Source organism: Gymnogyps californianus, chromosome 14 (genome assembly GCF_018139145.2).
Source record: "Gymnogyps californianus isolate 813 chromosome 14, ASM1813914v2, whole genome shotgun sequence".
NCBI lineage: Eukaryota > Metazoa > Chordata > Aves > Accipitriformes > Cathartidae > Gymnogyps > Gymnogyps californianus.
Window position 1 is genome coordinate 9,434,433 of NC_059484.1, and position 27,692 is coordinate 9,462,124.

The 27,692-nt window shown below is 39.1% G+C and overlaps 1 protein-coding gene across 4 annotated transcripts in view; it reads left to right on the forward strand.

Annotated features, from left to right (window-relative positions):
• The window catches only part of CSNK1A1 (casein kinase 1 alpha 1), a 36,945-nt gene extending 9,454 nt beyond the window's left edge, over positions 1 to 27,491 (forward strand). Inside the window, exons 3-11 of one of the 4 annotated variants that reach the window (XM_050905633.1) lie at positions 4,684 to 4,810; positions 6,551 to 6,649; positions 9,051 to 9,134; positions 12,483 to 12,622; positions 15,948 to 16,026; positions 17,035 to 17,109; positions 18,367 to 18,473; positions 19,383 to 19,531; positions 24,791 to 27,491. In XM_050905633.1, the coding sequence (XP_050761590.1) occupies positions 4,684 to 4,810; positions 6,551 to 6,649; positions 9,051 to 9,134; positions 12,483 to 12,622; positions 15,948 to 16,026; positions 17,035 to 17,109; positions 18,367 to 18,473; positions 19,383 to 19,531; positions 24,791 to 24,798 (868 nt within the window). In that variant the 3' untranslated portion in view covers positions 24,799 to 27,491. Of the gene's footprint in view, positions 1 to 4,683; positions 4,811 to 6,550; positions 6,650 to 9,050; positions 9,135 to 12,482; positions 12,623 to 15,947; positions 16,027 to 17,034; positions 17,110 to 18,366; positions 18,474 to 19,382; positions 19,537 to 24,790 lie in introns of those variants that run through there. The other 3 variants (XM_050905635.1, XM_050905634.1, XM_050905636.1) reach the window with 3 other exon arrangements.
• Positions 27,492 to 27,692: the final 201 nt, after the last annotated feature.

Consider the following 27,692-nt stretch of genomic DNA (forward strand, 5'->3'; position numbering starts at 1 on the left):
GTTGACCTACCTCAATTTGACCCTTTCAAAGGAAGATACGTTAGATGTGAAGAGAATATTATAATAACCAAGTGAAATGTTTTCTCAGTTAAAAAAAACCAAAACAAGCTATTAAACATTTTCTCAAACATTTCTTTTGTCGTTGACATTATTTATGAAATATGCAGTTGCTGAAATAGACATCATACAAGTTTTGAAAGATACAGCTCTGAAAACAGAAAACAATTTTAAGTTTGGGTAGACCTGACTACAGTATTTCTACTAAGTGCTTGATGTGCATCAGCACTTCACTTGCTTGTCTCAAGGTTAGTCAAGGGAATTAAAAAAAACACCCCACATGAGTTCAAGTAAACATTCACTTGTCATGTGATCTGGCATCATATCCGCATTACTGTATGGGATTTGGAAACGGAATACTTTCAGACCACTGAGTCATGTGACTTAGTTGTTCAGCATAGAGCTACAAATATTGAAATTCAAGATGTTAAAAAATTTCAGCTGTGTGCATATACCCGGACAATGTATCAGGCTGCTAAACCATGTGATTTGGAAACTTGTTGACGTGGTGAGTCTTGGTCTTTCAAATTAGAGAAGTCACTGAAGTCAAATTAAGGTCACTGTGTTCAGTCTTTAACCATGCTTTGACGGAAACCTTCGTAAAGGATATTTACTGTATTTTAACCGATCTGTAGTAATTTGATCTGTAGCTTTAAACAGATGAGGCAAGGGAGAGCGATGAAGCATTTTCATGCGTGCGTGAGCTTGGGCACACCTTGCAGCTTGAATATGGACTAGGGTTCTTAACAGCTGTGTCAGATGTTACAGTGTTATGCTGCCGGTTCAAGGATAAATCTTACCTCTTCATAATAATATTGTCCTGTTAATGTTTTGTGTAGTCTTCAATAAGATCATCTACTGCTGTTCTTCAGGAAAGCTGATAATAATCCATACTTTGTGTGAGTTTTTGGCATAAGTAGGTATAAATGAACCTCTGCTACAGAATCAAAATTCTCTATTTATGAAATATGTCCTAATGGGACATACAGCACTGTGGGAATGGATTAGAGAAATAATGAGTTTCCCTAGTCTAGTAATTCAGCTTTTCTTTTTGAAATAATACATTGTATGTACCTGTATGTGGAGTTATGTATGAGAGTTCACTCACCCAAAGTGAACTGTCAAGTAGTTAAATGTCTTGCTCCCAGTCTTCACTCCCCTCCAAAACTCTCCCTGCTTAAAATGTATTGCTGCTATTGCTTCCTCAACTTTAGTGTGAGAGAGAGTACTTCCAAGTGTGCTAAAAAAAAAAAAAAAATCCAGTGGGACACTTGTGTTCTGAGATGCTACTGTCATCTAATAGTTGCCCAGGGCTTTGTATGGATCATTACCTCATAGTAGTAGTTCACTCCAAGTTTCCTTGCTGATGCAGTATTAGAACTTCTGAAGATTTCTCTTTGAAACCCTAGCACTTTTTTTAGAATTGTGCTCAATTTGTTGCCATATTGTTTTGCACTTTAGCCCAGTAGTATTAAAACTTGCATGCCAAAGTGCTCTGAATTTGTACTCATCCAAAATGCATGCTTATATGCCATCTTACATTGATTATGCAAATATAGGAGTAAGGAGTACTTGCCAAGCTCTTATGTATCATAATGTCCAAGGTTTCCTAAGAAGAGCCAAGACTTCTAACGTTTTTACTCAGAGCTGCCAGTAGTAGCAGCTACTAGACTTTGAATGGACGTGATGTAGCCTTACTTCTTAATCCCATTTTCCCTGGAAATGTTCCAAGGGAAATGAAAACTTACTTGCAGTGTTAGCAAAGTAAATAAAGCACAAGTTACTCCAATACCATAGCAGAAGTTTCAGTCACCAGTAGCGAAATGAATAGATGCAGCAGTCTTCCGTGAGGAATTACGGGCAGGTAAACATGAAAATTAAATGTTAAGAGGTCCTGTCTTGCTTCTTTGTCTTGCAGAGTTGATTCTGCTTTCCACCAGTGCAAAATGGTCAGGAGATTAAAATTTTCTTGTGCATATGTAGAAGTAGGCCAAATGGAGGTTGTGCAATCAACCTGAATTACTGCACTTACTAAGCAGAGATCCCTATAGAGGAACGAAATGCTTTTTAAAATGTAGCTTCCAGGGTAGACATCCTTTTCATCAGCTTCACTTTTTCTGTGTTGCTGTAACTAAATTTTCTTAGCTCAATTGAAGACTGATCTTTGGTCCTTTTCCCTTATACTGCAGTCTCTTGGGCACTGAACCTTGATTGTACTGAACAGTTACACTCAGCATCTGAATTGGACTTCCATTTCTTGAAGAAAATCATATTTTATCTAGATCTTGATTTACTCCTTAGAATGCTTCAATTCAGCTCATTATTCTTTAGACTTTTTCACAGCAAACCTAAATTTCGTATGTCAGAATAACTAGGCAGGTCATTTGGTCCAGTTTTCCTTACTCTAGATGACCATAATGTTTCATTTTCAACTGTGACCTATGGAGTTGTTTATAGCGCCTTGTCAAAACTACTCATCCGTTTGCATAGATGACTTTGATAGGAACTAAGAAGTAGATTTATAGGCATAGTCAGTAATTCTTGAACTGAAGCTGGTTTGTAGTTGATTAAGAACTTCTCGCAACAGCATCTCGTTTTGACTCTTTTTTTCCATCTCTGCATTGCATTTTTTAAATACTCTTCTTGGTTGCTCTTGCAGTTGAAACTAGCTTCTGATCACCCCTTAAAAGGGCCTAGCTAGGCAGGTCTTTTCAAATGTGTATGTCTCATGGCTCGGTGTCAGGTTGCAGTGTGGATATTAACCTTTCATAAATTACGGACTTTATCAAGTAATACCATCAGCATGCTTTCCTAGTTGAGTCACTTGTTGGTTTTTTTATACATCATAGTAAATTCAATGAATTTTTAGAAGGCAAAACCATAAATAGTACTTACGGTATTGGTATGATCATTAACATGTTGGAGGAAAACTGTTCTGTTGACAATTCATTTGAATGACTGCTTTCAAAATACCTATTTTATGCATCCCCTCTTGATGTAGGGAATGAATAGAGGTTCTAGACTGAGCTGTAAAGCAATGAGTATGATTCACAGCTCATACATAACTTTTATCAAATTTATAACAATGCATTATGAAATGTATGGTTTCTACTAGAATCCCAACAGTGGGAAGGTACAGGCCAGTAGTTCCTGAAACAAGTCCAAATGTAGAATCTTTTCTCTGTAGTTTTGTAAGCATTTTACTTTACTACCCTGGCTAAGCTTGGAATCCTCTGAGTACCAAGCAATTTGTTGGCTTTATCAGTGGTAACTATTTTCCAGACAGCTATGCATTAGTCTCCTGGAGTCATTGCCTAAAGTGGAAATAAAATGTCTATACAGATCTTTAAGCCTCAGCTACTACTGTGTTTGAGCTGAATCTTGATTATTTTTTTTTTAATTTAATCTGCATGCTTTTATTATGGGATATATTCTTGGTGTATCTTGTCTGCACCACTGTTGGAAACTTCAAGACTCCTCCAGGAGAGAGCTGCTCAGTGCTGTATCCATTGACTGCTGGTACTAGGTCCTTGTCATAAGGACTAGGTGCCTAGCAAAGGCAAAATGCAGCCTTCTGATTGATAAGGTGTTGAATCTTCACAGTGATGTACTAGTACTCAGCACAGCTTCATAAACGGTTTTTGACACACACCTCTCACTTAACTGTAGGTATCTGGAATGTGCAGAAGGACTGTAGAGAAGAATATTCAGGTTCTATCTTTCAGTGCCCATTTAAAGTATGGAAATTCACAGCTGAGATTTGCAGAAGTGAAGGGTGTGACTCCAGGTCTTCTCAGGCAGCTTAGGTGGTGAAATACTATCCCCCAGTTGCAGATAACATGAAGCAATACTATGATGGAAATACTAGATGTTGATTGGAAGGAAAAATGTGTATGGGAGGCCTTCTGCTTGTCCTCATAGCATTGGTAACATTTAATTTTTTGCCCTGAATTGATAGACACTTAAGGGTGGATGTCAGTCTGGCTGCAATTGATATTTTGCTACATTTCTATTTTCATTTTTATGACACTTAAGTGTTTTTCCCTTTATGATGTTGAAAGAGCCTTTGTCATCTACTTAAGAGGACAGTAGAACTTGATTGCCATTTGTTAAATTTGGATGAATGAACAAAGAGGTAGTATATGAGTTAACTGGATAAGCTGCTTTGATCTGTTGCAGAGAAGTCATACCTGAAAACAAAGCCTAAAGCATTTAAAGAAGTTTCTGTGAAGTTAAATAACGCAGGAAATGATGGGAGTGTAAGGTGTCCTGCAGATGAGTTTCAGTTCAGACTTCATGTACACATCTCAGTATATTGACATGTAATGGCTTCTGCTTTGATTGCATTTTGATTTTGGTGTTTGGTATTTCAGTTGCTGCTAAAGTGTAGTAGTGTTTCCTCTTAAGGGAAAATTAAATGTGTGCACACACACTTGCCAACTTGTGTATTCTATTTTGTCCTCAGACTGTGTTTCCAGGAAAGATAAGACTCTACTAGCCTTAGTTTTTAGTTAGCTTTCAAGATTGAACATTAGTCAGCAATGTGCCCTTGCAGCCAAGAGGGCTAATGGTGTCCTGGGCTACATTAGGATTCCTGCTAATGCTGAGTAATTTTCTTTGTTGCAGGTGGTATGGTCAAGAAAAGGACTACAATGTTCTAGTTATGGATCTTCTTGGTCCCAGCCTCGAAGACCTGTTCAACTTTTGTTCTCGCAGGTTTACGATGAAAACAGTACTTATGTTAGCAGACCAGGTACGTACAAATCTTACTGTGAGGAAGTTAAAACCCCTAAAGTATTTTGGGCAATGTGGTTCAAATAATGTGTTATACAGTGTTGTATATAGCTAATTGAACACTTGACCTATATAGGAACGAAGTAATGGTGGCTTCTCTGTGCTGTGGCATACAAAATGAACATAGGCCTGTAGTGGGAGGGCAGCGCAGATACCAACTCCTTGATGCTGCAGATCTAACAAGTGCAACTTTAATAAAGTATCGAGACTGATATGGGTGGATTAACTCCCAATATCAGCCATGGGGGTGGTGTTAGAAGGTCTGAGGCAGTCCTCAGTTATGGTTGATCAGATTCAATGGAAATGTGTTGACCAGCTCTGGTGACAGGTGGGCAACATGCAAGTCTATGTGTCTGTTCTTATTGAATGTCACTACGCACTCACAACCTCCTGTAACTTCTAGTACCAGACGATGAGCTAATAAATACCGTTCTGGTTGTTGTGGTGCTTAAAGACAGTTCTTGAAGCTGTTAGTGGAAATGCCACTCTACCTCAAACTTAATCAAGGCCTCTAAAACTGAGGTCTGTTAAGTCTTTTTCTAGCAATTGATATTTTTTCAACTTGGTCATGAGAGTACAGCATTTGAAGTGGCCAGCCATATTTATTTCTTGCTATTTAATAAATAGCTTGATTGTGCTGTCTTCAGCTACTTGAAAGGCAGTAAGGGCTTCTTGAGTTGAATTTTCAATGGTAGTTTAAATTTCATCAAATACTACGTAATAGATGTTAGTACCAAGTTGTCACTTAGCCAGATGCTCGTAGAATCCCAGGCTTTTGGCCAAGGAAGCTAACAGCATTTGTATGGAGACAAGGTCAGCTGTCCCTGTTCTCAGCTGCCTTAAGTGAGTGGTACGGTTGCTTTAGAGAGCCACTTGCCTGCTCAGTTAGCTAGAGTCTGGGTGTTACAGCATCTCCAGGGAAGCTGTATGGTTTTCATGCAGTGTTCCTTTGGATGATAAACACTAATTAGTTGTCATCTGGGAAACATAGACGGGATGTATGATATCAGTGCACGGAACTGGCTTTTAGGGCATAGTCCAGTAGAACAGTTGTCAAGGGTCAATTCCACTCACTAAAGACTGTGTGAAGAGTGTTTTAGTAGCTGGAAAGCTGTACCACATAAATGTATGTGCTGTGATCTCATGCACAGGAAATCACGTGACTGTATATGATGATACAGATGTGCCAGAGTTTCTTTGCGTCTTCATTGCTGACTGTTTTTCCTGGATCACGGTAGCCTAGATATGACAGTATGGGCCACAATCAAGTTGTTACTTGCTCCGTGAAAACTGTTACCTGGAAAAGTGACACTTGATGATGAATGAATAACCAGATGAATGAATAACTGGGACAGGGGGAGGGAATGAGCTTTAAAATTGTCTTGTGGTAGGTATAGAAAACCTTTGTTTGAAGTAAGAAAAAGAAATTACTCTTTAATGGGACACTATAGTTAGAATATGAACTTGAATGTCTGGGAAATAGTTTCAGGTATTTAATCTGCCATTTCCTGACCAAGATTAGGGAATTTTAACATATAAGAAAGATAAATTTTAAAAAAGACTTGGTTTTCATTAAGCAAATATATAAACTTAAGTTGCAGAGGAAGGTAACACTAAAAATTCATGCTTTCATTGAAGGTTTAAGTGAGTTTTATTGTTCTCATTGAAATCCTACCTCTTGCTGTTTTTTTTTTTACAGATGATCAGTAGAATTGAATATGTGCATACAAAGAATTTTATACACAGAGACATTAAACCAGATAACTTCCTAATGGGTATTGGGCGTCACTGTAATAAGGTTAGTCTAATGCTCTTTGTTTAAAAGATCAAAAGGGAACGTCTGTGTTACTTGATTCGAGCTGCACAATCTTTTTAAAACTCATTGCTAAAACTGATGTTTTGGGTGCTAAACCACGGTTCTTTGATGTGAGAACTTGGATTTCTTAGTGTCCGCTTCTAAATGCAGTGGCATACACGTGGCATACACCCTGTGAGATGCACTTGATTGCAAGATGATTTCTAGGCTTGCAACAAGATTATAAACTAACCCTAGAGAATACTTAGCTACTTTTCTCAATGGTGGAGTTTCATTATCAAGATGACTGTTGTAATAGCATTTTTTTTCCTCAATGATAAAGTCAAATCTTACCTTTGGCTTTGGGGCTGACTTCCTGGGATGAAAAGAATTCGTGCCAACGTGGGAGCTCCTGACCTACCAGTCATCAGGGCATTAAATCTTGCAGTGACAGACTGGTAAAGAGAACTCTTCAGCCATCGGAATTGTGGATATGACTAATAGCCAACATGTAGATCAATTGCCTTTGTAAATAAATGAAATTATGCAAGTATGTTGATGGAAAACTGTTAAGTTGTAGAGTACCTGAATATGTTGTACAACAAAAAATTGCTTTCAATTTACTTTGTGGGGAGAAAAAAAAGCAGGGTGGGGAGGCGGGCTGAGGTTGTTGCACTTGTTTGGATGGGTAAATGTAGTCAGAAGTGCATGTTTCCTGTTGAAAACCTTATATAGAAGAAAACTTTTATTTTATTTTTAGTTCTCTTGAGCGAAATATACTTAATCCTGCAATTTGTATGTCGAGCTCGGGCAGACAGGCAGCATTGGCAATGCATTAAGCATGCTACTTAATAGAAATTAACTTCAGGACAAATGTACGTGATCAAGCTGTTTATTGGAAGCAAGATTCCCACTTATCTTCTCTATATGCCATCCGAGAATGTCTCATCTCTTTAGACACTACTAGTATTTAAAATGTTTACCTTTGTTTGCCTGTATGAATGCCAACTTCAGGGCCATGAACATTAGAAGGGGAAAGCTTGATTAACATGAGATTAACAGCTATTGTCTGAAGAGGTGCAGTGCACTGAATGTTTAGATACAACCATTGCTGGAAAAGCTTGTAAGTCCAGCTGAAAGGCAGTCTTTATGTAATCCTGTTGCTGTTAAACTTTGCTTGTTCCCAAGTTTCATACTTTCACTTTGTAGAGCTCTATTTTTCTCTGCTGTGTCGAGCAGTTAGGCTCCTTATTTTTCTGGCATGACTTAGAGTATAACTTGAAAACTTTAATTTTTTTCCTAGTTTTAGTTTCTGATTTCCAATTGTTCTTTTTGGGCCATTTTTCTATACTTTTGCACAGTCATGCTAGGTTGGCATTGCTGCACTCTGTTTCATCTTGATGTGGATTAATGGCCTAGAAATTGCTGCTGTGCTTACTTTAGTGGAGGAACACATTAGATTTGCATCAGCTGAAATGAAAAACAAAATTGCCTGTAAACCATTATATTTTTTTCCCATTAGTAGACTAGTTAGGGAGCCACACAATGATATGGTGGTAAACACTGTGGGCATGGGCTTCCTTACTGTTGCAGGGTTTTAGAGATTAGGGAGGTAGTTCTTGATGGAAGTGCAAATTGATAGGTTTACATGAGGAATGGGTTGCTTCAGTTTGGAACCAAGTGCTTTATCTAGGGAATACTTGCCACTGTACAGGATTTACTTTGTTTCTTTTTGTAACTAAGTGTAGTTTTGGGTTTTTTAGAGATGACTATACACAGTTTAAAGAAAATCAGCCACAAAGAGTAGAATAGCATGGTAATCTTGTTCCAGTAGCTTCCTGTCAGTTATATTTTTTAAAAAATTGATTTTTTTCAAATTTTAATTTGGTAATTGGGAGAAATTTTGCTCCCACCTTAAAAGATAAATTTTCAGCTCTGCTAGAAATAAGCCCTGCATGCTTATGAAAGTAAACTTTAAGGTGACTAAATGCCTTCTACCTCTTCCTTACTGAAGATTTACTTTTTCTAAATGTGTTTTGGGGGAAGGGCAGTTTGTGGAACCAAAGGATGCTTTTGTAAGCAAAACTTCAATTTCCTTTTTTAATAGAGCCAAATGTCACCATTGCTATCCCTGGTCAAGGCAGTGCCATTTTGGAGCGGCTCACAGTTGAAATTTACCTTGTCACATCTTTCAAATTTTCTCCTTGGAAAAATTAAAAAAAAAAAAAAATTAAAAATACGAACATACATAATTTTTTGAAAACTACAGTGCTTGGTGGAAGAAGGATGGCATTTGGCTACCCTGTTCTTTCTCGAACGCCTCGGTGTTGCCTGTCTGCGCCGGCCATTGTTGCAATGTAAGCAATACTGTTTGATGCACTGCCACCCTCTATTGTTTGTTCAGTGTTTAGAATCTCCAGTGGGGAAGAGGAAAAGAAGCATGACTGTTAGTACTTCTCAGGACCCATCTTTCTCAGGATTAAACCAGGTCTGAACTGTCTCCTATTCCAACCTCAACCCCAAATTCATGTGCTTTATTTTTGTTTTGTTTTTGTTTTTTTTTTTTTTCTGGAGAATGTAGACCTTGCAAAAGCACCTCTTATGTTGGCATTATTCAGACATACTTGGCAAACATGTAACATTACTAAGATGTTTCCCTGTGGCGCTTGTTTAAATTGTGGAATTATTTCTAAACTTGATATTAAAAAGGACTAAATGTAACGTGCTTGATTTCAGATGCAGAAGCAGGTTTTATTTTTGTTCTTTAAAACTCAAAGGCAATCTATTGAACGTGCTAAAGGATAGACATGCCACCCTAGTGAAATAGCAGGGCTTCTGAGTAGGGCTGTCTGCTTGCCTTCCTGCAGTGTCTTTGAATGCATGTGGAGAAGTTCTGTTATCGCTTCAGCCAGACTCCTTCCCTTGCAGTTTTTGTTCAAAATCTTTGCAAATGTGTAATGAGGACTCTCATATTTTCATCCATTGTGCTTGTAAAATGAAATTACTCCAACAAGCTGTGTCTTGGAGAAGCATGAGCTTATCTTGTAGTGTTAAATGTAGTACTCCTGACTCTCTTAAAGAGTAGACGAGTTGGAGAGAAATGAAGATGTATGCCAGTTCATAGTAGGACAGCTGGAAATTGCTGAATATGAATCATAGCTCAGGAGTTTGGCCATAGAATCAGTCCGTAGCTTTCCACAATGATAGTTTTCATATATTAAATCCCAGGCAGCTAGGTGCTGTATGCAAGCTGACAGGCTTTTGTTGTCTCCTTCTGAAACTTTCTTATCAGTTGACGCAGAGACTTTGATCTACTTCTCTAGTTGCTCTTGGCAAAAATCTTGCCCTACTTCTCCAGTTTCCTGCTGATCGTGCAACAAACAGAATTAAGGTGGTATGAGGTTATCTGTGGGAATACATCTGTGTTCCTGCTGGCTGGCACCGGTATGTTTTGTGCTCATCCAAATCAGGCTGCATCTTCCAACTTAACTCTTTGCAAGATGGACTTTACTGCTTTGCCTTCCACTCATCTAGAATGGAAAATATAGAATGAGCCTAAGCTAGGGAACAGAGTAAACTTCCCGAGAGAAATCAGTGCCATAAAATAATATCCGGTTACTTGACTAGCATAAAAAAGGTCTGTGTTGCTGAATTGATTCCTGTGGTTTTTTGAGAGGTTCTACCCATACCTCTTGAGAGAATGCAGAATTATCTTGTTCAGGTCTAGTATCAAGGGCTTGTAGCAGCTGTGGAAGAGGCAGAGCGTCATTTACTTCTATAACTCTTTCTGAGAAAGTAGTCTTACCGTGTCTGTGCTAAACAAGGCTAGACACCAGCTATTTATGTATTAGAGGCACACTTCCAGTGTTAACTATTTTGATTCATGAACTGTGACTTTGTCCCTTCACACCATTAATTAACGGCAAGATCCCCAGGATTACAGAAAGCACATGAAGAGTTTGAATCGTTTGAAGTGTTTGTAACTAAATGTGCAGTGAAAGTATTCTGACTGATTTGTATAGTGTTTGGTTTTCCATCCTTCTCAAGGCATAGTATTTTGCTTAAACTAATGAACAAAGGCCCTGCAAAAGTAGCTATTGCAAACTATACATCAGAGGCTGTCATCAGATCAGAAAGCTTCAATCAGAAAATAAGGGATTGCATTTGAGCTCAGGCTTTGCCTCTAGGAAAGTTGCATTTGCAGTATAGTAATCACATAGAAGCTTTATAGTATCTGCTTTAGGAGTTTTGGTATCAAAATAGCTAATTTCCTGGTAGCTGGAGAACATGTCCATGCTCACTAAGTGAATAACTACCTCTAGTGGTAGCTGTGGTGGGTGCAACAAAGACAAGACCCCCATTTTCCTGAACTGTCTGATTTGTAGTTGATTTAAAAACTTGGTTTTACGTCCTCTTGGTCAAAGGATTCTGGGCTTTCAGGGTGACTTTCACTAGAACAGCAAATGTAGAACTGCTGTGCTTTGTGGTTGCATATAAATCATGGCAAGACTTCAACTCAAGGTTTTCTGCTCCAACATCAGTAGTTTAAGAGGTTTTTAGCTTTGTTTTTTCCTGTCTAGACTACTATAGTTAGAAAATCTTCAACCAGAATTCTAAAAGATACCTACTGTGCAATTCAGAAACTTTCAGTCTTTCAGTGTCTTTGATACTTCCATGTTGAGTGTCACTTCATAATTCACAGCACTTCCAGTGTGCCAGAGTGACCATTTGTTTCGGTCTTGGATGCAGGTATACCTGCATATCAATGTCCAGTACTTGTTTCCATTTAAAGCTGCATCTTCTGTTCTGGAATCACCTTTAAGGTGATACTGAATAGGTTTTTACTGAGAATTTCTTGAACCGTATGTTGTCTTTCCATCATCTCCTTCCCCCACCCAAGTTACTTTTGCAGTATTCATTAATCTGTAGGGGTTGTAGTCCCTGATCCTGTAGCGTTAATCCAGCGTTAGAATCAGGAGCTCGGCCTGATGATTTGTAGCTTGAAGACTGATTGCTAGAATTTGAGATGTTCCTTATGTACTTCTGCCTGAGCTTTTTTTGCCTAGTCCCGAAATCTTGTCACAAGAAGGTACAGTCTGTATTAACCTTTGTAGATAGGCTGGCTGTTAGCACACTAATTAGCACACACTCAGTTGTTGCTAAATATCAAATCATTGGGCAAGCTTGGTTATTAGAAACCTAAATTGGATTCCATGTACTAGGCTCTAGCTTCCTGGCTGTATTAATATCATCAGCAAGTGTGTCATGCTGCTGTGGTAGTGGTCTGGTAGTTTTAAAATGAGCATATGATTGAAAGCAAGATGTCTTGTTTGCTGTTGAAGGTTTTGGCCTTTATGCTCTGCAGAATGGCCAGTGTTCTTTGAGACACAGAGAAGAATACAGGATGCGCATCATTTGCGTTAAGCTGCTGAGCTGCTATTAACTATCTGTATGTGTAAACTGCTCTAGTGTGAGTGGGTTTTTGTGAAGTGTGCTTTCGCACATATTAGTTTCCTTCCTAAATTGTGCACTGTAGTTATCAAGCTAACGTGATACAAACTACAATAGTAACATAAAATAGTTGTAGAACTAGGCTACAGATGCTGAGTAGCACAATCTAATCTATTCCACTGGATTGAGAAAAGGCTTGAACTAATTCACTATTAAGTATTTGAACTGGCTAGTTAGTTGCGATTCTGCACTGTTACTTTGCTTCTTCTTAACTGTAGGCTGTTACATTGTGTGAATGTCTTAAAATGCAGCTAATGCCTAGTGAAAGAGGTTGGGGATTCCTTGCATTGTATAGGAATATAATCTATTTTCATTTTTCTTTAAGTTATTCCTTATTGACTTTGGTTTGGCCAAAAAGTACCGGGACAACAGGACAAGGCAACACATACCATACAGAGAAGACAAAAATCTCACTGGCACAGCTCGATATGCCAGTATCAATGCACATCTTGGCATTGAGCAGAGGTGAGTTCAAGGAGATTACTGCTGTGCTTTTGGAGGCTGCAAGATGATATTATTTGTAAGCTTCTGAAGTGTCTGAACTGATTTTATACGAATAAGTGTATATATCCCTTTGCAAGTGCTTTTCTTTTTGGCTGCCTATGCAAGGGTAGGGGAAAAAAAATCTAAGCTCCTAATTTGCTTCTTGAAGAGAGTCTAAGTCTTGTAGGCATGAGGTGGATGTTCTGCTTACTGTTTTGTTTTTTTTAAAGGATAAGCTATACTTTCATGTGAATCTGTCAGGGGGCCTTCACAAATGAAATGGTGCACTTTCCTGATTGTGTTGGTACCTCTTGATGCCACTGCTGACTGGCTTGATATGCAATTCTGTAGCCAGAAAGGGTATTCTAAAGCTGGTGTCTGTGTCCTGTTTTCTCACTCTCCCTTCAAGTTAGTAAACTATTGTTTATACTTTTGCCTGCAAGCAAGACTTAAAGATCTTCTACTTCACTCACATTGTATTTTGGTTTCTGGTATACACAACCATAGTTGTGGCTCTGTATGTACATAAGTACACATGTATGTGTCTATATATCTATTTATATGTTTGTGCTTTGCTTGATCAACAAACACATTTTTATTCTCTAGATCCAAAGCATACTGCTACGACAGTATCCTAGCAGCAGTCCAGTGGAGATAGCACTTTAGGTTGTTTGGCAGTGTATGTTAGGTACTCATGAGATATGAAGTGATGCCTCTTCTCTTCCTTACCTATATGCCTAGATATTGTAATGTATAAGTGTAATAGTGTGGCTTTACCACATGATGCTGAGGTCACTTAGACATAGTTAAAACTTCCACAAATGTCTGTGCCTCTGACTTTCAATTTAATCAAGATGGGAATGACAAAATTTCTAGTGGTCAACTTCAACAGAACATGTAACTTACAAATATTTGGTGCTTTAAAATGCTTCTTGTTTCCTCTTTGCTTTAATTTCCTTAAGGTTCCTTAAGTGTATTTTATTGTCTGTCAGTGTCATTACTTAAGCCTACTTGACATGTCGGCCAGGTAGTGTAGATGATAGGTGTCATTTCTGAAGTAAGTACATTTCATAGAACCCAAGCCATTCTTGTAAGGGAACAGCTGTGCTAGCAGCTTTCAGTGAAGGGAGGGAACTGCAAAAGGACTATTGGTTTTGAATTTAGTTGGAGGTCTTGTACCATCTCTGCTGGTACTGGGAATTCTAATACAATTAGAAATGTAGCTTGGTGCATGCTAAAAGCTATTAAACTGTCTAGATCAAGCCAACAGTGAGGCAAACAAATAATACATTCCTGTAATCAAGAGAAACCAGTCCTGAAGTTTATGGCAGAATACTTCAACTGATAGTGCTGTACTTTAACTGTTAACAGAACATGTTTTCCGTATGTAATGACAGCTGTTCTCAAGGAGCTGTTTGCAATGTTATCCATTTCTTGTTTTAGTAATGGAGAGTATTGTCCTGTTTTCCAAATCCTGAAAATCACTTTTATCAGTATATGCTCAAATGTAATATGTTCATTACAGATTTACAGAACGAAATGTTTCCTACTACAAAATCATGAAATTAAACATGAAAACAATGAACTGGGTGGAGGATGGAAACTATTAATCCCTTTCTTGCTTCTGAATTTACCACTGCCTTCTCAGAAAATGTAGTTTTATGTCATGGCCCCATACCGGTTCACTGAATCCTGTTGATGATTAAAATCTGCAATTCTAATAGAATTAGCAAGTTTTGCAGGCTGGGGTTTGTGGTCTTAGTATCATTTTTCATCCCTCTGTCTTTGGCTGTGGTTTCATGTTACAGCTGAGATGACCTCAGAGCTAGCTGCTGTCAAGAGGAGTGAACCAATCTTCTCTTCCCTGACCCCTGGGCACAGCTAGTGCTTTTTTGGCCTTGTGGTGAAATGGTTTAGGGAGCCGAGCTGACTTTCTTCTGGGATAGCTCCCTGAACTGGTTCCCCAAAGGGTCAGAGAGCTGGAACATGAGTTGAGGGGGTGACAGGCAGGCCATTCTGGTGATGATTAGTGGTCATATTGGGTTGGCTCTAACATAAAGCATCACCTACAACTTCTTTCCTCTCATACCAAGATCTGGAGGTAGATCTGTTGAGGCTCTTACAGATTTTTCTCACTTAAAGGGTGCTGTTTTACCCTCACCCATATGTATAATCTTGTTTGCAATACCGCTCTCAGCCTTTTGCTCTCTTGTGGGGGTAGTAGGTGCATAGTCTTTCCTGCCACCATTTAAATGCTTTTCTTGCAGATCTGCCTGGGTGGCAAAGCAGCAGCAATACTTGTCAGGTTCTCTTGATAAGGGAACTGGGAGGAGAAAAATAAGTTATTTTTCTGTCTCATGTTAAATAGATGTCAGCTGCAGAGGGGCAGTCAGAGGAAAAATCTGATTCTGCCACAGCTGGGAAGAGGCAACTTTGCCAAGAGGAAAAAAATCATGGAGCATTTTTTCTGCTTCAGTGAACTGTACTAGCCTTAGTAATCACGAAAGCTGTGTAGCAAAGTATGATGGTGTTCATGTGGCTGAAGTGTGAGATCTGGAGCATATGCAGTACAGAAAACATTTGAAGCCTTTTAGATGAGTTTGCATGCAAATCCTCAGTGAAGTCTATGGATGGATAACTTTGGAGTTCTCTAGCTGCCTTGAAACAGACTTCTTGTGGGAAGAAAGCAGAGGCACCTCTCAAATTGATGCATGCACCTTTCTAAATATTGTGCGTCTTTTAATGGAGACAATTCAGGGTTCTTTAACAGAAGTGAAGAAAGAAAGGAGTTATGCCCTTTTGGGTCTAGATGTTCAGTATTGGTCCCAGACTGAGGCAAGGTTCAGGGAAAAAATCTTATTAAGGAAGTTAAGGCTGACATCATGTATCTCTCTTACAATGCATTCCATGGTTCCTACAGGTAAAACTTTAGTTTCTATCCAAGCTACTTAATTAAATGGGAAAGACATTTAATGTTTCATTTTTTATTTTACAAAGTTTTTGTTTCCCAAATTATTCTAATGTAACTGCAGATGGAAACTTACCACACAATACCTACTGACTATTCCTTGCTTGAAAAATGAATAGGATCTCCTTCCTGCTTGTGAAGACTTGTTACATGCCTGCCAGTGGAATCCTGAACACCTAGATGTCTTAGCTGTATTAGAAAGAGACCTTCCTTTGCACCAAAGCTTAGGTTTTATTCCTTAATTATTCTTCTTTTTTAATTTTGGAATGCTTGCACTATTTGGAATAAAGTATGAAATGCAAAAATTTGTAATTCATTGTGTTCTTCCTCTTTCTCCAGTCGTCGGGATGACATGGAGTCTCTAGGCTATGTATTGATGTACTTTAACAGAACCAGTCTGCCTTGGCAAGGATTAAAGGTAGGTTATGTTGCCTTCCCCCCCCCCCCCCCCCCCCCCCCCCCCCATGTTTGGGTATCGTGCTTCTGCCTGCTGCTCTGGATAGATGGTTGTATATAATGTTTAGCTTCAGTTATACAAAGCAGCTTTTCCCAAGGCTTGATATTTATAGAATGTAGAAGAAAGGTTCTTTCTGCTTCTTGTGCAGCAAGCAAAATGAGTATTGTTTGACCGTCTTAAAATTTATGCTAAACAATAGCTTATGTCATTTTTGCAAATTACTATTGTCCTGTTGTAGGCTGAGTCCCTTTTTGGGAAGTAGAAAATAACATTGTTAGTGGCTTTTTGAATTGCTGTAGAGAGCATGGAAATAATCTCTTGCCTAACAAGTTCAGCTTTAGTAATATCTTCAGGCCAGTTTATGGCATGACTGACTAATTACTAGCTGCAACAGACTTGTTTCAAGTATTTTCATGTATGGTAGCCAAGTACAGGCATGGCAAATATTTCTTATTTCTGTTACATAGACTTCAGTGATTTGTTTTCATGTTTTAATTGTTTTTCTTCCTCTGTGTGAGAGTTGTGTAACTCAAATGGTGTTGCAGCTGCAAGTTTTCTAAAAAGGCAAGCAGCTTGTGAAACACTAGAACTCTTCAGCTGCAAATGAATGTAATGGCTGCTTACTGAAACACGCAGGCAGCCCCTGAATGGGGTACTGAGTGGGAATTAATAGAACTTTGGCAAATGTAAATGCAAGTCTGGTCTGTTTAATGGACAAAAGCAGCCGCTAGAACTACACGAGCTGTGCCATGTGATGGAAGCATTAGACTGCGACAAATGGTATTAAACTGTGTCCAAATCTTAATACCAGATTGACCTTCATTCTCTTTGCAATAAGTGTGTGGGACTTGGAGGTTTCACATAAAATACTTATGGTTGACCAAAGGATTTTTGTAATTTTTTTGTTACTGTCCTTGTTAATTCAGTGTTGCACAATATCTCTTATATTGTGACCTACATGTTCCACAGGCTGCAACAAAGAAGCAAAAGTATGAAAAGATTAGTGAAAAGAAAATGTCCACTCCTGTTGAGGTTTTGTGTAAGGTAAGAGTTTCCAAATGATGTCATATTGTGAAATGGAAGCTCTCTTCTTTCTTGTTTTTTTTAAAACTAGAGCCAATATATTAGATAGTCTCACATTGCATTTGCTGCTGAATAACACTTCTTTGGCAGTCATGGGTGCCTTGTGTTTGGCCGCCCAGCAAGACTGGGAATGTGTGTAACAGGGCAGGCATTCGCTGCTGTTTCTTGGTGTAGTTCATGCCACCGTCATTCCAGTTCTTGGTGACTGTTGGCTGTGCAAGCTCTACAGCTCTCTTAGGTGAGGCTTGTTCATGTCTTCAACTTCTACAGTGAAAGTTCAACATGTGCCCTCTTGGATAAATAAAACTAAGGTAGAGCTGTACAGCTTGGCCGTATATACTTGCTTCTGCCTCTTCAAGGTTGTTCATATTGTTTTCTGTATCTCAAATAGAGGCTGTAGTGGAATTGGATGTCAAGTGATCTTTAAAGCCGTGTTGCAGAATGATGTTTTTCCAATGCTATCCTTTGGGTCTTAAGATTTCTCTTGAACTGTGGCAGCCGCATCCTTGTTAACAAAGGTCCTTGAGAAGACATGGTAGTTTTTGCACATCAAACAGCAGCACCAAGGACTGCACTTTCTAGTCGTGCACATTTATATACCCTTACAGTCTGACAGCATCTTCCAAACTGCTGAACTGTTATACCCTGTGTTTTCTTTCTTGTAGTACAGCACTATGCTGTATGCTATTACCTATTTACATGTAGGCTTTAATATAGCATTAAATGTATAAATACGTAAAGCAGGGAATCTTTGAAAGAGGTTTTCGTGGTTTAAGTCTTCACACTTAATAGTGGTAACTGACCTTGCCTCTAGTATGGTCAAGTACATTATCAAGGAAACATGAGTGGAATCTTTTAAGAGACAATTACTACTTATTTCAGAAACCTAGTTAATAAGAACTAGGTTTAATTAGGATGAAGTGATTTAAATATGTTTTATGTTGAAGGTTTTGGTAGCAGAGGACTTGTGATTGCAAAACATGCATCAGGTAACAGTTCTGGGGAAGTAACGTGTACCTGGTGACCTGCTGATCAATTCCACTTTCTGAAATACAGAATAAATGAATAACTAGAGGCAAAGTGGAATTTACACTTATGAATCTTCAGCCAGTTTTTCTCTACCATTATAGACAGAAATACAGCTTTTTTGCCTTCTTATAGGGTTGTTAGAAGCTTTTTGCTGCAAGCCATGGCTTGATTAACATTGTTGATTTACAGGGATTCCCTGCAGAATTTGCCATGTATCTGAACTACTGTCGTGGCCTGCGCTTTGAAGAGGCACCAGATTACATGTATCTGAGGCAATTATTCCGTATTCTTTTCAGGTCAGTCTCAAAGTGGAAAAGTACAGAAATTTGTCAGTGCTTTACCAGTTGGTAACTGCTCTGTGGGACTTGCACTGCAAAAAGCTGCTCTGTATATGTGTGGTGTAGGAAGTTCTTCTGGGACTTTCTTTCATTTCAGAGTTTGAAAAGCTGTTTAAAGGACCTGAAAAATATTGTTCAATGTTAAATGTGAAGGAAAAGATTATCTTGTGTTTGCGTTGCATGATCTGACCACTAATGCTAGAGGGTTGAGCCCATGCTTCAAGTTCTGTTGCAAGTAGCTTAAGAAATGGACCCCTCGGTAGAAGTGTTTGAAGCTTTTTATGTTTGGAGATTGGTGATGGGACTAGCAGTGGTGCCCAGGAGATGGATTTCAGTGGAGAAGAATAGTGCTGTTTCATTGAGCTTGTTAGAGAAACCAGAACAGAAACTCAGCCGTGTGGAGTGAACAGCATCTGTCAAAAGAAGAGCTGGTACTGATCTCTCAAGAGTCTCCCTCCAGGTTTCTGGAATCCAAAGCAATTTTTATCCTATGATCTAAAATACTGCAGTCTCTCCTTAAAACTATATATATTAAACCTCCCCCCCCCCAAAAACCAACAACAACAAAAAAACCACAACCAGCTGAGAACCTCAGTGCAGACAAATGGGTAAGCTGGGTTGCGAGGAAGTGCTGCTTCTACAAACACAGACTTCTGCGTAAACTGAAGAAAACACTGCTTGATGGTATTTGGGCTTGCTTCAAGAATCCCTTTAATTTACTAATACTTAGCATTTATATACCATTCATAATCTCCAAAGCAGCTTACAAAAACAGTTAACCTCTAGTTCTGGGTTTTCGGGAAAGGCTTGGTATTAGCAATAAGGAAGTTATGATGTGTTGCAGTAAAGTATTTCACTCTTTTCTAGGACCTTGAACCACCAATATGACTACACATTCGACTGGACAATGTTAAAGCAGAAAGCAGCACAGCAGGCAGCCTCTTCCAGTGGGCAGGGGCAGCAGGCCCAAACCCCCACAGGCAAGCAAACTGACAAATCCAAGAGTAACATGAAAGGTTAGTAGCCAAGAACCAAGTGACGTTACAGGAAAAAAAAATTATACTAATTTGGACAATGTCGGCAATTTAAGTGTTAGATCAAGGAGGTGGTTTAAAAAATATATTTGGCTGTTAATTTAAAAAGCAAAACCAAAAGACGTCCTTGGAGAATTTGACTACTAACTTTATACCAAAATGTCCTTGTTCTTCATATCATTTCTTCTGGGGATGTTGGGTCATTTTAACCACTGCATCTTTTGCTCCCGCATTAACCACTTTCCAAAAACAAGAAACTGACTTGGTGTTGGGAATGTGACATTTTTATTTATTTTTATTTATATATATACATATATATATATATATATATATAAATATATAATACAATCCAAAATCCTAGACCTAACACTTCTTAAGGGATAATTCTCATTAACTAGGCAAGGATCTAGAGACTTTGGGTTCTACTCTGTTCCAGCTGGTATAATGCTGTGGGTTTGCTTCTGTTCTGTATGCCTCAAACATTGGAAACAGAAAACTGTGAATGATCTGGCTTCCTCCAGTGGGTTTACATTGAGACATTTGGTCCGGAGTTAAAGGAAAGGACCAGTGAGCTCAAAATGTCTTGCCTAAATCAAGGAGTAACCTCGAACTGCTGTGGACTGCCAAGTCACAATTTTCTGAAGTATCTGGATGCTCTGGGGTGGGGCTTCAGGTTTCTTGACTATTTTTAATGTTTGTAGGTTATGGTTTCAAAGGGAAATGTTGTGAAATGTTCAAGATGTAATTGTGTAAAAACTGAAAACTGAGTTCTGAGAAGGCACATACGATTTTTTTTTACACATTCTAGAAGCTTTTTAAATTTTTTGTGATGTAAACTTGCCAGTGTTAGTCTACTAAGTCACTAGAATGAAACTGCTACAGCTAGTGACTATTACAGCCAGTCTTGTAATGCAACTGATTCCTCAAGATGAGCTGTGGATAAAATTGAAGCTAATGACATTGTTCGAGTGAGAATAGAGAAGCTAGGTTTAAGTTATGTACTGAGGTATTGCTAGTACTTGCTACTCTTCAGTACATTCTTGCCTTGACTATCATTTTTATATGTATAAAATTGTATATTAAGCTAACATGTCAGACTTGGAAGTCAAAGAAATGCAGAAGTGTTTACAATAAACTTATCAAAACATTGTTTTTCATGTATTGTGGCAGCATTCAAACATTACCAGGTGGCTTTAGTCAAAATAGCTATCTGAAAATATAACACTTCATCCAGAAAAATGAAGAAGTAAAACACCTGCTGGTCTTCCCAAGACTCAATCTGAAATGGTTTCTTGAAGAAAAAAAATTTCCATAGGATACCATTAAATGTCAGATGCTTTGTGGCATAAAGAGTCCAACTTGTTTTGCTGGAGCTGACAGGTGTTACAACACTGAAGGCTGTAAACCAGTTCCTTCAGCTGAAACACCAGTATGTAGCAGACTCGGTGATTAAGCACCCAGGCTTAGATTGCTTCCTGAAATACAGCAGCTCTGACTGGAGTTCAGAACCCACTACTGAACCCAGCCCAATGTCGGGGTGTGGAGAGGTTGGCTATTAGAGCAGGAGGAAATAATCTGAGCAAAAATGGAGATTCTTCACAAGAGCTCGTGGTTAATGAAGGTCTTACAGGAGGTGATGACCTGTAAATGGATACTGCCCTGAAAATCAAGTTGTATGCTCTTGAAATATTGTTTTGCTGGTGAAGTATTCTGAGGTTTAATGTGCTGCTCTCCTGGCTCAGGCAGTCTCTGACCAAGTGCTATACCGTAAGTGAAGAAAAGGTCATTATAACGATTATCTGCCTCTACCTTCTAGTGATGATTTAGTGACAGAGTGCAAAGCTGCAGCTGACTGACAAGCATGAGTAACAGGGAAGCTGTCTTGCAGTTGAACGTTACAGACCATTTCTGTTTCTTGATGGACATTCCTCATTGCACTGTCCTTTGGTGACTAGGCCCATCGCTATAGCGATGGAGAAGTTGCTGTTTTTGCAGCAGAATTTCATTGGCTCTTTCACAGAGTAACAGCCTTTTGGGGCAATGACTCCCTCCTCTCCCCTCCCCATCACGAGAAGAGGCTTGTGACCTTTGGGTCGATCAAGCTGTGATGTCAGCAAAGCATTAAAGTAGTGCTTGTCAAACATCTGAAGACTTCCCCAGCTTCCTAAAATGGTTAGCTTAGTCTCTTCATCAAAGTAAAGATTCCAGATTTCTAAAATCCTATATGCCTTTTTGTGGGGAATATTGCCTGTTAATGAAGATTTTCTGAAACCAGTTAAGTTCAAGCAGGAGGCTGTGTAGCTTATATGTTGTTGTCACACTGAAGATTAATGAAGTACCTGGTTATTTTTTCCAGACTTCAGTTAAATTCTCATGTAGTTGCTGTAGCAAAGCCTATGCTGAAGTGGCTTAAAAAGCTTCATGGTATCAAATTATACCCCTCTGGTAACCATATCCAGTTTAACAAGAGTACTGGAAATAGCAACTTACAGGTGCATTTATTGGTTAAAATCTTCCAGTAGACTGTATAAAGTGCAAGTACTATTGAAGATGTGCATCTGGGGAGGGTGGTGAAATCTTAATTCTTTCAAACAATGTCCAGAGACTTACAGGACTTAGATTGTTTGGACAGTGTGCTCATTTATAGATATTCCTGGCTGCCTTAACTCAGATCCGTATTAAACCATCTCACCGAGTCCTATAGGTTATTCAGGCTGAATATTCTGTTTGGTTCCAGGGTAGCCTGTTCTGTCAATGGCCTTTTTTCTCTTCCCCCCCGTCCCCCCATCCCCATCCCTCTCTGGAACCCTGTGCAGTGTCTTTTGTAACAGTGAGATCAGCTGGTTTTGAACTTGGGTGAGGCGAACTGTTTCAACAGATAGAGCTTCTCTGCTGACTCTGGGAAGTTTAGCTCTTGATCTCTTGACAGTGCAGCACTTGTTCAGGTGTGATTTGTAACAATGCTTACAGTCAGCTTCCCTCAGTCATAAAACTGACTCAAGCAGTCAATCTCCAGGATAAAGTCTATCAGTTCCATTTGCAAGAGATGTTTTTAATTCACTTCAGTGCAGAGTTCTGTAAGCCTGTCAGCAGTCCAGTTAGCATTCGCTGGATGCCTATGGTCGTGGCGGTATTTCTCAGAACAGGCTATTAGTTCACTACTTGAGATTTAGCCAGTTGACAACTAAATACTTTTCACTGCTTGTCTGTGCAGCTACTTAATAGAGAAAAAAGTTTGAACACTTCTCAAGTAGAGGAGTTTCTTAGGGTATGACAGTACCGTTACTTTTCCCCTGTTGATCAGATCTGCAGCTATGGTGGTAATAGAGCAATTTGAGTATCCCTCACGTAGCATAGAGATTATCAAAGTTTTGGGTAACACCCCAGAGGGACAAGGAGTTAGGAATGTGCAGATTTGAGCTGGCCCTGTATGTAGTGAAGATTTGTTAGAGAGATGCCGGCATAAAGTCTTCAGCATGTTCTTCATACTGGCAAGTCTTGCGTGCTACATGAATGTCTCAACATCTCATTTGACAGCTGTGGTTGGACTGTGTTTGGGAACACTCCTATGTAGTCTTAATAGGACTTGCAAGGGATGTTGTGGGTTGAATCCAGTTCCCTATTGCTCTCTGCAGAGTTGGGCATTCTTTTGCCCATAATACCTTGGATTTGAGGTATTCTAACAAATAGCAGCATATCATTTGTTAGCATGTCCTTTGTCCTCAGGTTCAGGATCCCATTTTCATTTGAAATGTCCGGGCTTCGAAAGCAATGAGTTGATCTGTTTCTTTCCACACTGGGAGCACACTCCTCCTTGTTGACTTAGTTTTGGCTGCTTTGATGGAGAAAGTGGTTCAAATGATGAATCAATGTTCACTGCTGAACACACTAAATGGAAAAACAGTGTAACTTTTGGTTGTATGCATCAAGTAAGGGTTATGGACAACTTTATACCAGTGGAGCTAAGGAATCGCTGGGGTTTCTGTGAGAATTTGCACCCATGTGGGAATGACTGTCTTAATCCTTGTGCAGGATTTTTTCTTTTTAGAATTGCTAGTGCTGGAGAAAGAGAAATGTCCTTCAGTGCATTAAGATTGGGTTCAAACAAAGCTATTGAATCTCTTCTAAATTACCTGTAGCCTATTCTGGAAGAGTTAAAGCTGTCTTCTGGGTACTATACAGATATGTTTTTGATTGAATGTCAGGCTAAGTTTAAGACTTGCTTGCAGTTGCTTGTCTCTGGATGACAGCACAAGCTATAGCTGAGGTCAGCTTTGTCTGTATTTCACTGTGAAGAGATTTCTGTTGCAAAAACTCAGAGCTGTTGCTCAGATGAATTCATACATCTACAGAATACCATGCTGTTTGGAGGGCATCCAGAACGGAAACTTGCTTGGCGAAGTAGTCTTTGGTTGAGACGCCTGTTACCTCTTTAAAGTACAGTGCTACTACCTGAGTCACCAGAAATGAGTATATAAGCAGTCACATGAAGAGAAGACTGGCTTAGCTTGCAGTAACTGGTTCTTTGAGATCTGTGTATGTATTCCTTTACTCTCCCTTTTCCACAATGTCTTGAACGTGTCATTTGGAGCACTGAACTTTAAAAGAATTGTTCCTGACACCCCACTTCCCCGTCACATGAGTTGTTTCACTTGTCCTTCCAAGGACAGAAGGTATGCTGGGTTCCTAGTCACTGTCAAAGGTTCTCGCTTCTGTTGTGGTTGCCCAGAGCGTTGTATATGTGAGCGTGTAGTGAACACCAGTTACTGTAAGGTAAGTTATTCCTGTTCCTTTTCCTTCTGTCTGTGACACTGCTGTACTGCGTCTCTGAAGAGCACCACTGCAATCAGATGACGGTTTGACATTCAAGGATATAAACATGAGACATTGCAGACAAGTAGAAAACAATCCTATGAAATTACATCCTGCTTCCTAGTGGCAATAACACATCTTGTTTTCAAACTGTTGGTCTGAATTCCTATTTGAGGAATGTGGCATCCAGCTGGTGCACAAGCCTGTTTTCCAGTGCAGCAGTAGGTATGAGTGAGAGGTGTGTGTTTGAGCTACAGGGTGGTGGCAAATGCTGGTAAGCTTTGGAAATGGACACCAGGAACTCTGCAATTCTGAGACGGAGCAGCATTTTCCCCTTTGAATGACCATAACTGATGTTTAATTCTCCTACTGTGAAGGCTGTTTCTCATTTTCCCGTATCAGTAAGTTGCCCTTGTGTTTATCTTGCAGGTTTCTGAGCATGGCGAGGATGGGACAAAGCAGAGCAGATCGGAGCAGGACTTGTCACTCCCCAAATCCTAGAAATTTTAGTTCATACGTACACTTGCCAGTGGCTGTGGGCAACCATTTACTTGGTGTAAAGAACTTAATATCAGTATAAACTGGCTCTGGGCAGTGTCAATGATGCTGCACTTTGAGTTGTAGCAGCTGTAATTGTGAATATTACTGAGATAGTGAAACATGGTGTCCAGTTTTCTATTGCATTTTTTTCAAGTGGAAAAGTTAACTAATGGTTGACACACAAGTGGAGAAAATTGTGCATATGCCAATTTTTGTTACCTTTTTACTTTGAACTACACTGCTTATGAGATCTCATTGTTTTGGAAGAATGGCATGAACAGTCTTCGGCAACAGTTGTGATAATTGTAAATGCTCACAATTGTGCACTCTTTTCTGGTTATTCCTCCCTGGGTTTTGAAAGTTGTACACTTAAAACATTCTTAAAGTTGTTGGCTTCTATGTGCAACATACCAAGCCAGCTGACATGGTAGTAACCAAAGATTCCAGTTTTTAAGCGTATGAAAGACTCTGCCTGCTTACCTGTGCTAGAAATAACAGCATCTAAAGTGAAGACTTAAGAGAAACTTAGCGACTACTAGATAATCTTTAGGACTCTGCATTAACTCTATAATGTTCTTGGTATAAAAGGAAAAACAGCATATTTGTCACGAAATTTAGTTAACATCTTACAACTGAACCTGTATGTAAGTTGCTTAGATAAATGTAATCACTGTAAACATCTATATGATCTGGGATTTTGTTTTTATTTTGAAGCGGGAGCTTTTTTGTTTACAAGTTCATTAAAAACTAAAAACTGTTTCTGTAAGGAAATGAGATTTTTTTTAATTTGCCTTGTTAATTCAGTTTAAGAAATCTGCATTACCCTGTTTTTAAACCAAGTTTCGAGGCCATTTGTTAAGCAAAAGAAGTCATATTTCTTTCTAAATCATTTTAGATTTAGTGTTGTAACTCTTCCTCATTTTGTTTTTAAATAAATTTTGTATTTTTTCCTTGAGGGGGAAGGGGCAGTCTTGCATTTTTATAACTTGTTGTTTGAGACCAGCCCTCTATACTAAGATTGGATTTTTTTTTTAAATGAAATGGCATCTTTTGCAGACCCGGTATTGGCAGCCTCCAAGCGTTGCCATGTCAAGCATCGGCTGGACTGACTTGTGATTGCTAGTTTTGAGGAAAAAATTGAATGGAGTATTTGGATGGTTTTAAACCAAGGCATTTTCTTTCAAGTTCTTGTGAAGTGGATATGACCAGATTTACTCTTGTTCTTGGGGACAGCCTTGCACCATGCAGAGTTCACATTGGTTACTGCCCCGGGCTGTCTTCCTTCTCACTCCTATTCTAGCCCAGCTGAAAGAAAGAAATACTTTTATTGCTGGTAATTCTTTAACAGTGTAATTTATTCCTTTATAGCATGTCAGAATAAATTAAAAAAAAAATGTCTGAAAATGCTGCCAGATGCCTATTGTGTAAATGTTGTTTGTATGTTAGCTTTTTAGACAGTTTCCATGCATGTAGCAGAGTTCCTGCTCACAGTTCATATTTTTACTGTTTGAAAAGGTCTTTCATTTTGAAAACAGTTTCTTCAAGATCATAATACTTACACTGTGCACTCTCTGCCATCACAGAGTGGTAATCTGGATCAAGGCCGCACTCTCGTGCGGTCACTATGCATACTCTCTTTACGAGAAGGATCTGCCCTGAGAAGATGTTAACTTTAGCTGGTGAACATTGTGTGCTAATAAACATTTGTATAGGTAATCTGGGAGCACAGGGAGGCAAAAAGTCTGCCGGGCTTCAGAGATATCGGTGCACACTTGGAAACTTCTGAGTCTCAGCGGTCTCTCTCTGTTACCTGGAAGGTGGAAGAAGAAATGTAGCTCATTCTTCTGGCTAGGATGTTTTTCTAGACTCTGAGTATTGCCCCATCCGAATAAGGATGCTTTACAAGCAATGCCTCATATGAAAACTGGTATGTTTCTAAGAACTGGTATCTAGAATACTATGTTATGTCCTTATATATGATTTCTGCTGTCTAGGCAATGCATTTGACAACATGCATTGGCAGAAGGGGAAGAAGCATCAATGAAACGCCTTCTTGGCAGCTGTTTTCAGAGTGGCTGCTTGGAATTGTTTTGGCACCACTTTTCTTGCTTTGACATGAGAGATTCGAAAGTCGGAGGAGATAATTTGGTTTCAGGAGAAGAAATTATTTCCTCTGTCCATTAAATTTACTCATGACTTTGAGGAGGGTTGTCAAATTTTAGAAACAAAACTGCCCTTGATAAGCACTGTAAGCAAGAACAGTTCATACGCTTGGAGTGTCAAAATGCATTGGTTTGTAGTTCTTAAGAACTGCAAGCCTTGTCCTACAGAGGAGCATGGAGTCCAATTAGTCTTTCAGACATGGTGTGTTAATGGAGTTTACTTCTGCACAGAAGTGTGAGCTTAAACTGTCAGCTGTGTCCTGCTGCTTTGCAGAAAACCAGCCCGCACCAGACATGCTGAACAATGAACAAGATGGCAACCTTCCTTAAAGAGATGCTGTGATACTGAACACTCATTTGCTGTATAATCTATTTGGTTTGTAACACAGACTTAAAACTGAAAGCATTAAAAACTATGTGGATCTTGACTTCTGATTGCAGCTCTGCAAAGGTTTTGTGTTGGGAGGTTTACTCTTATCTACGGTCCTGATGCAAAGTCAGAAACTTCTGCAAGCAATCCCAGGCCCTTTACAAGTAATTATCATTATAACAGGCCATAAAGCACAGAACTACAACCTCATGCTCCCTGGAAAGTGCTAGAATTCAGGTAATGACATCAGGCTGTGACA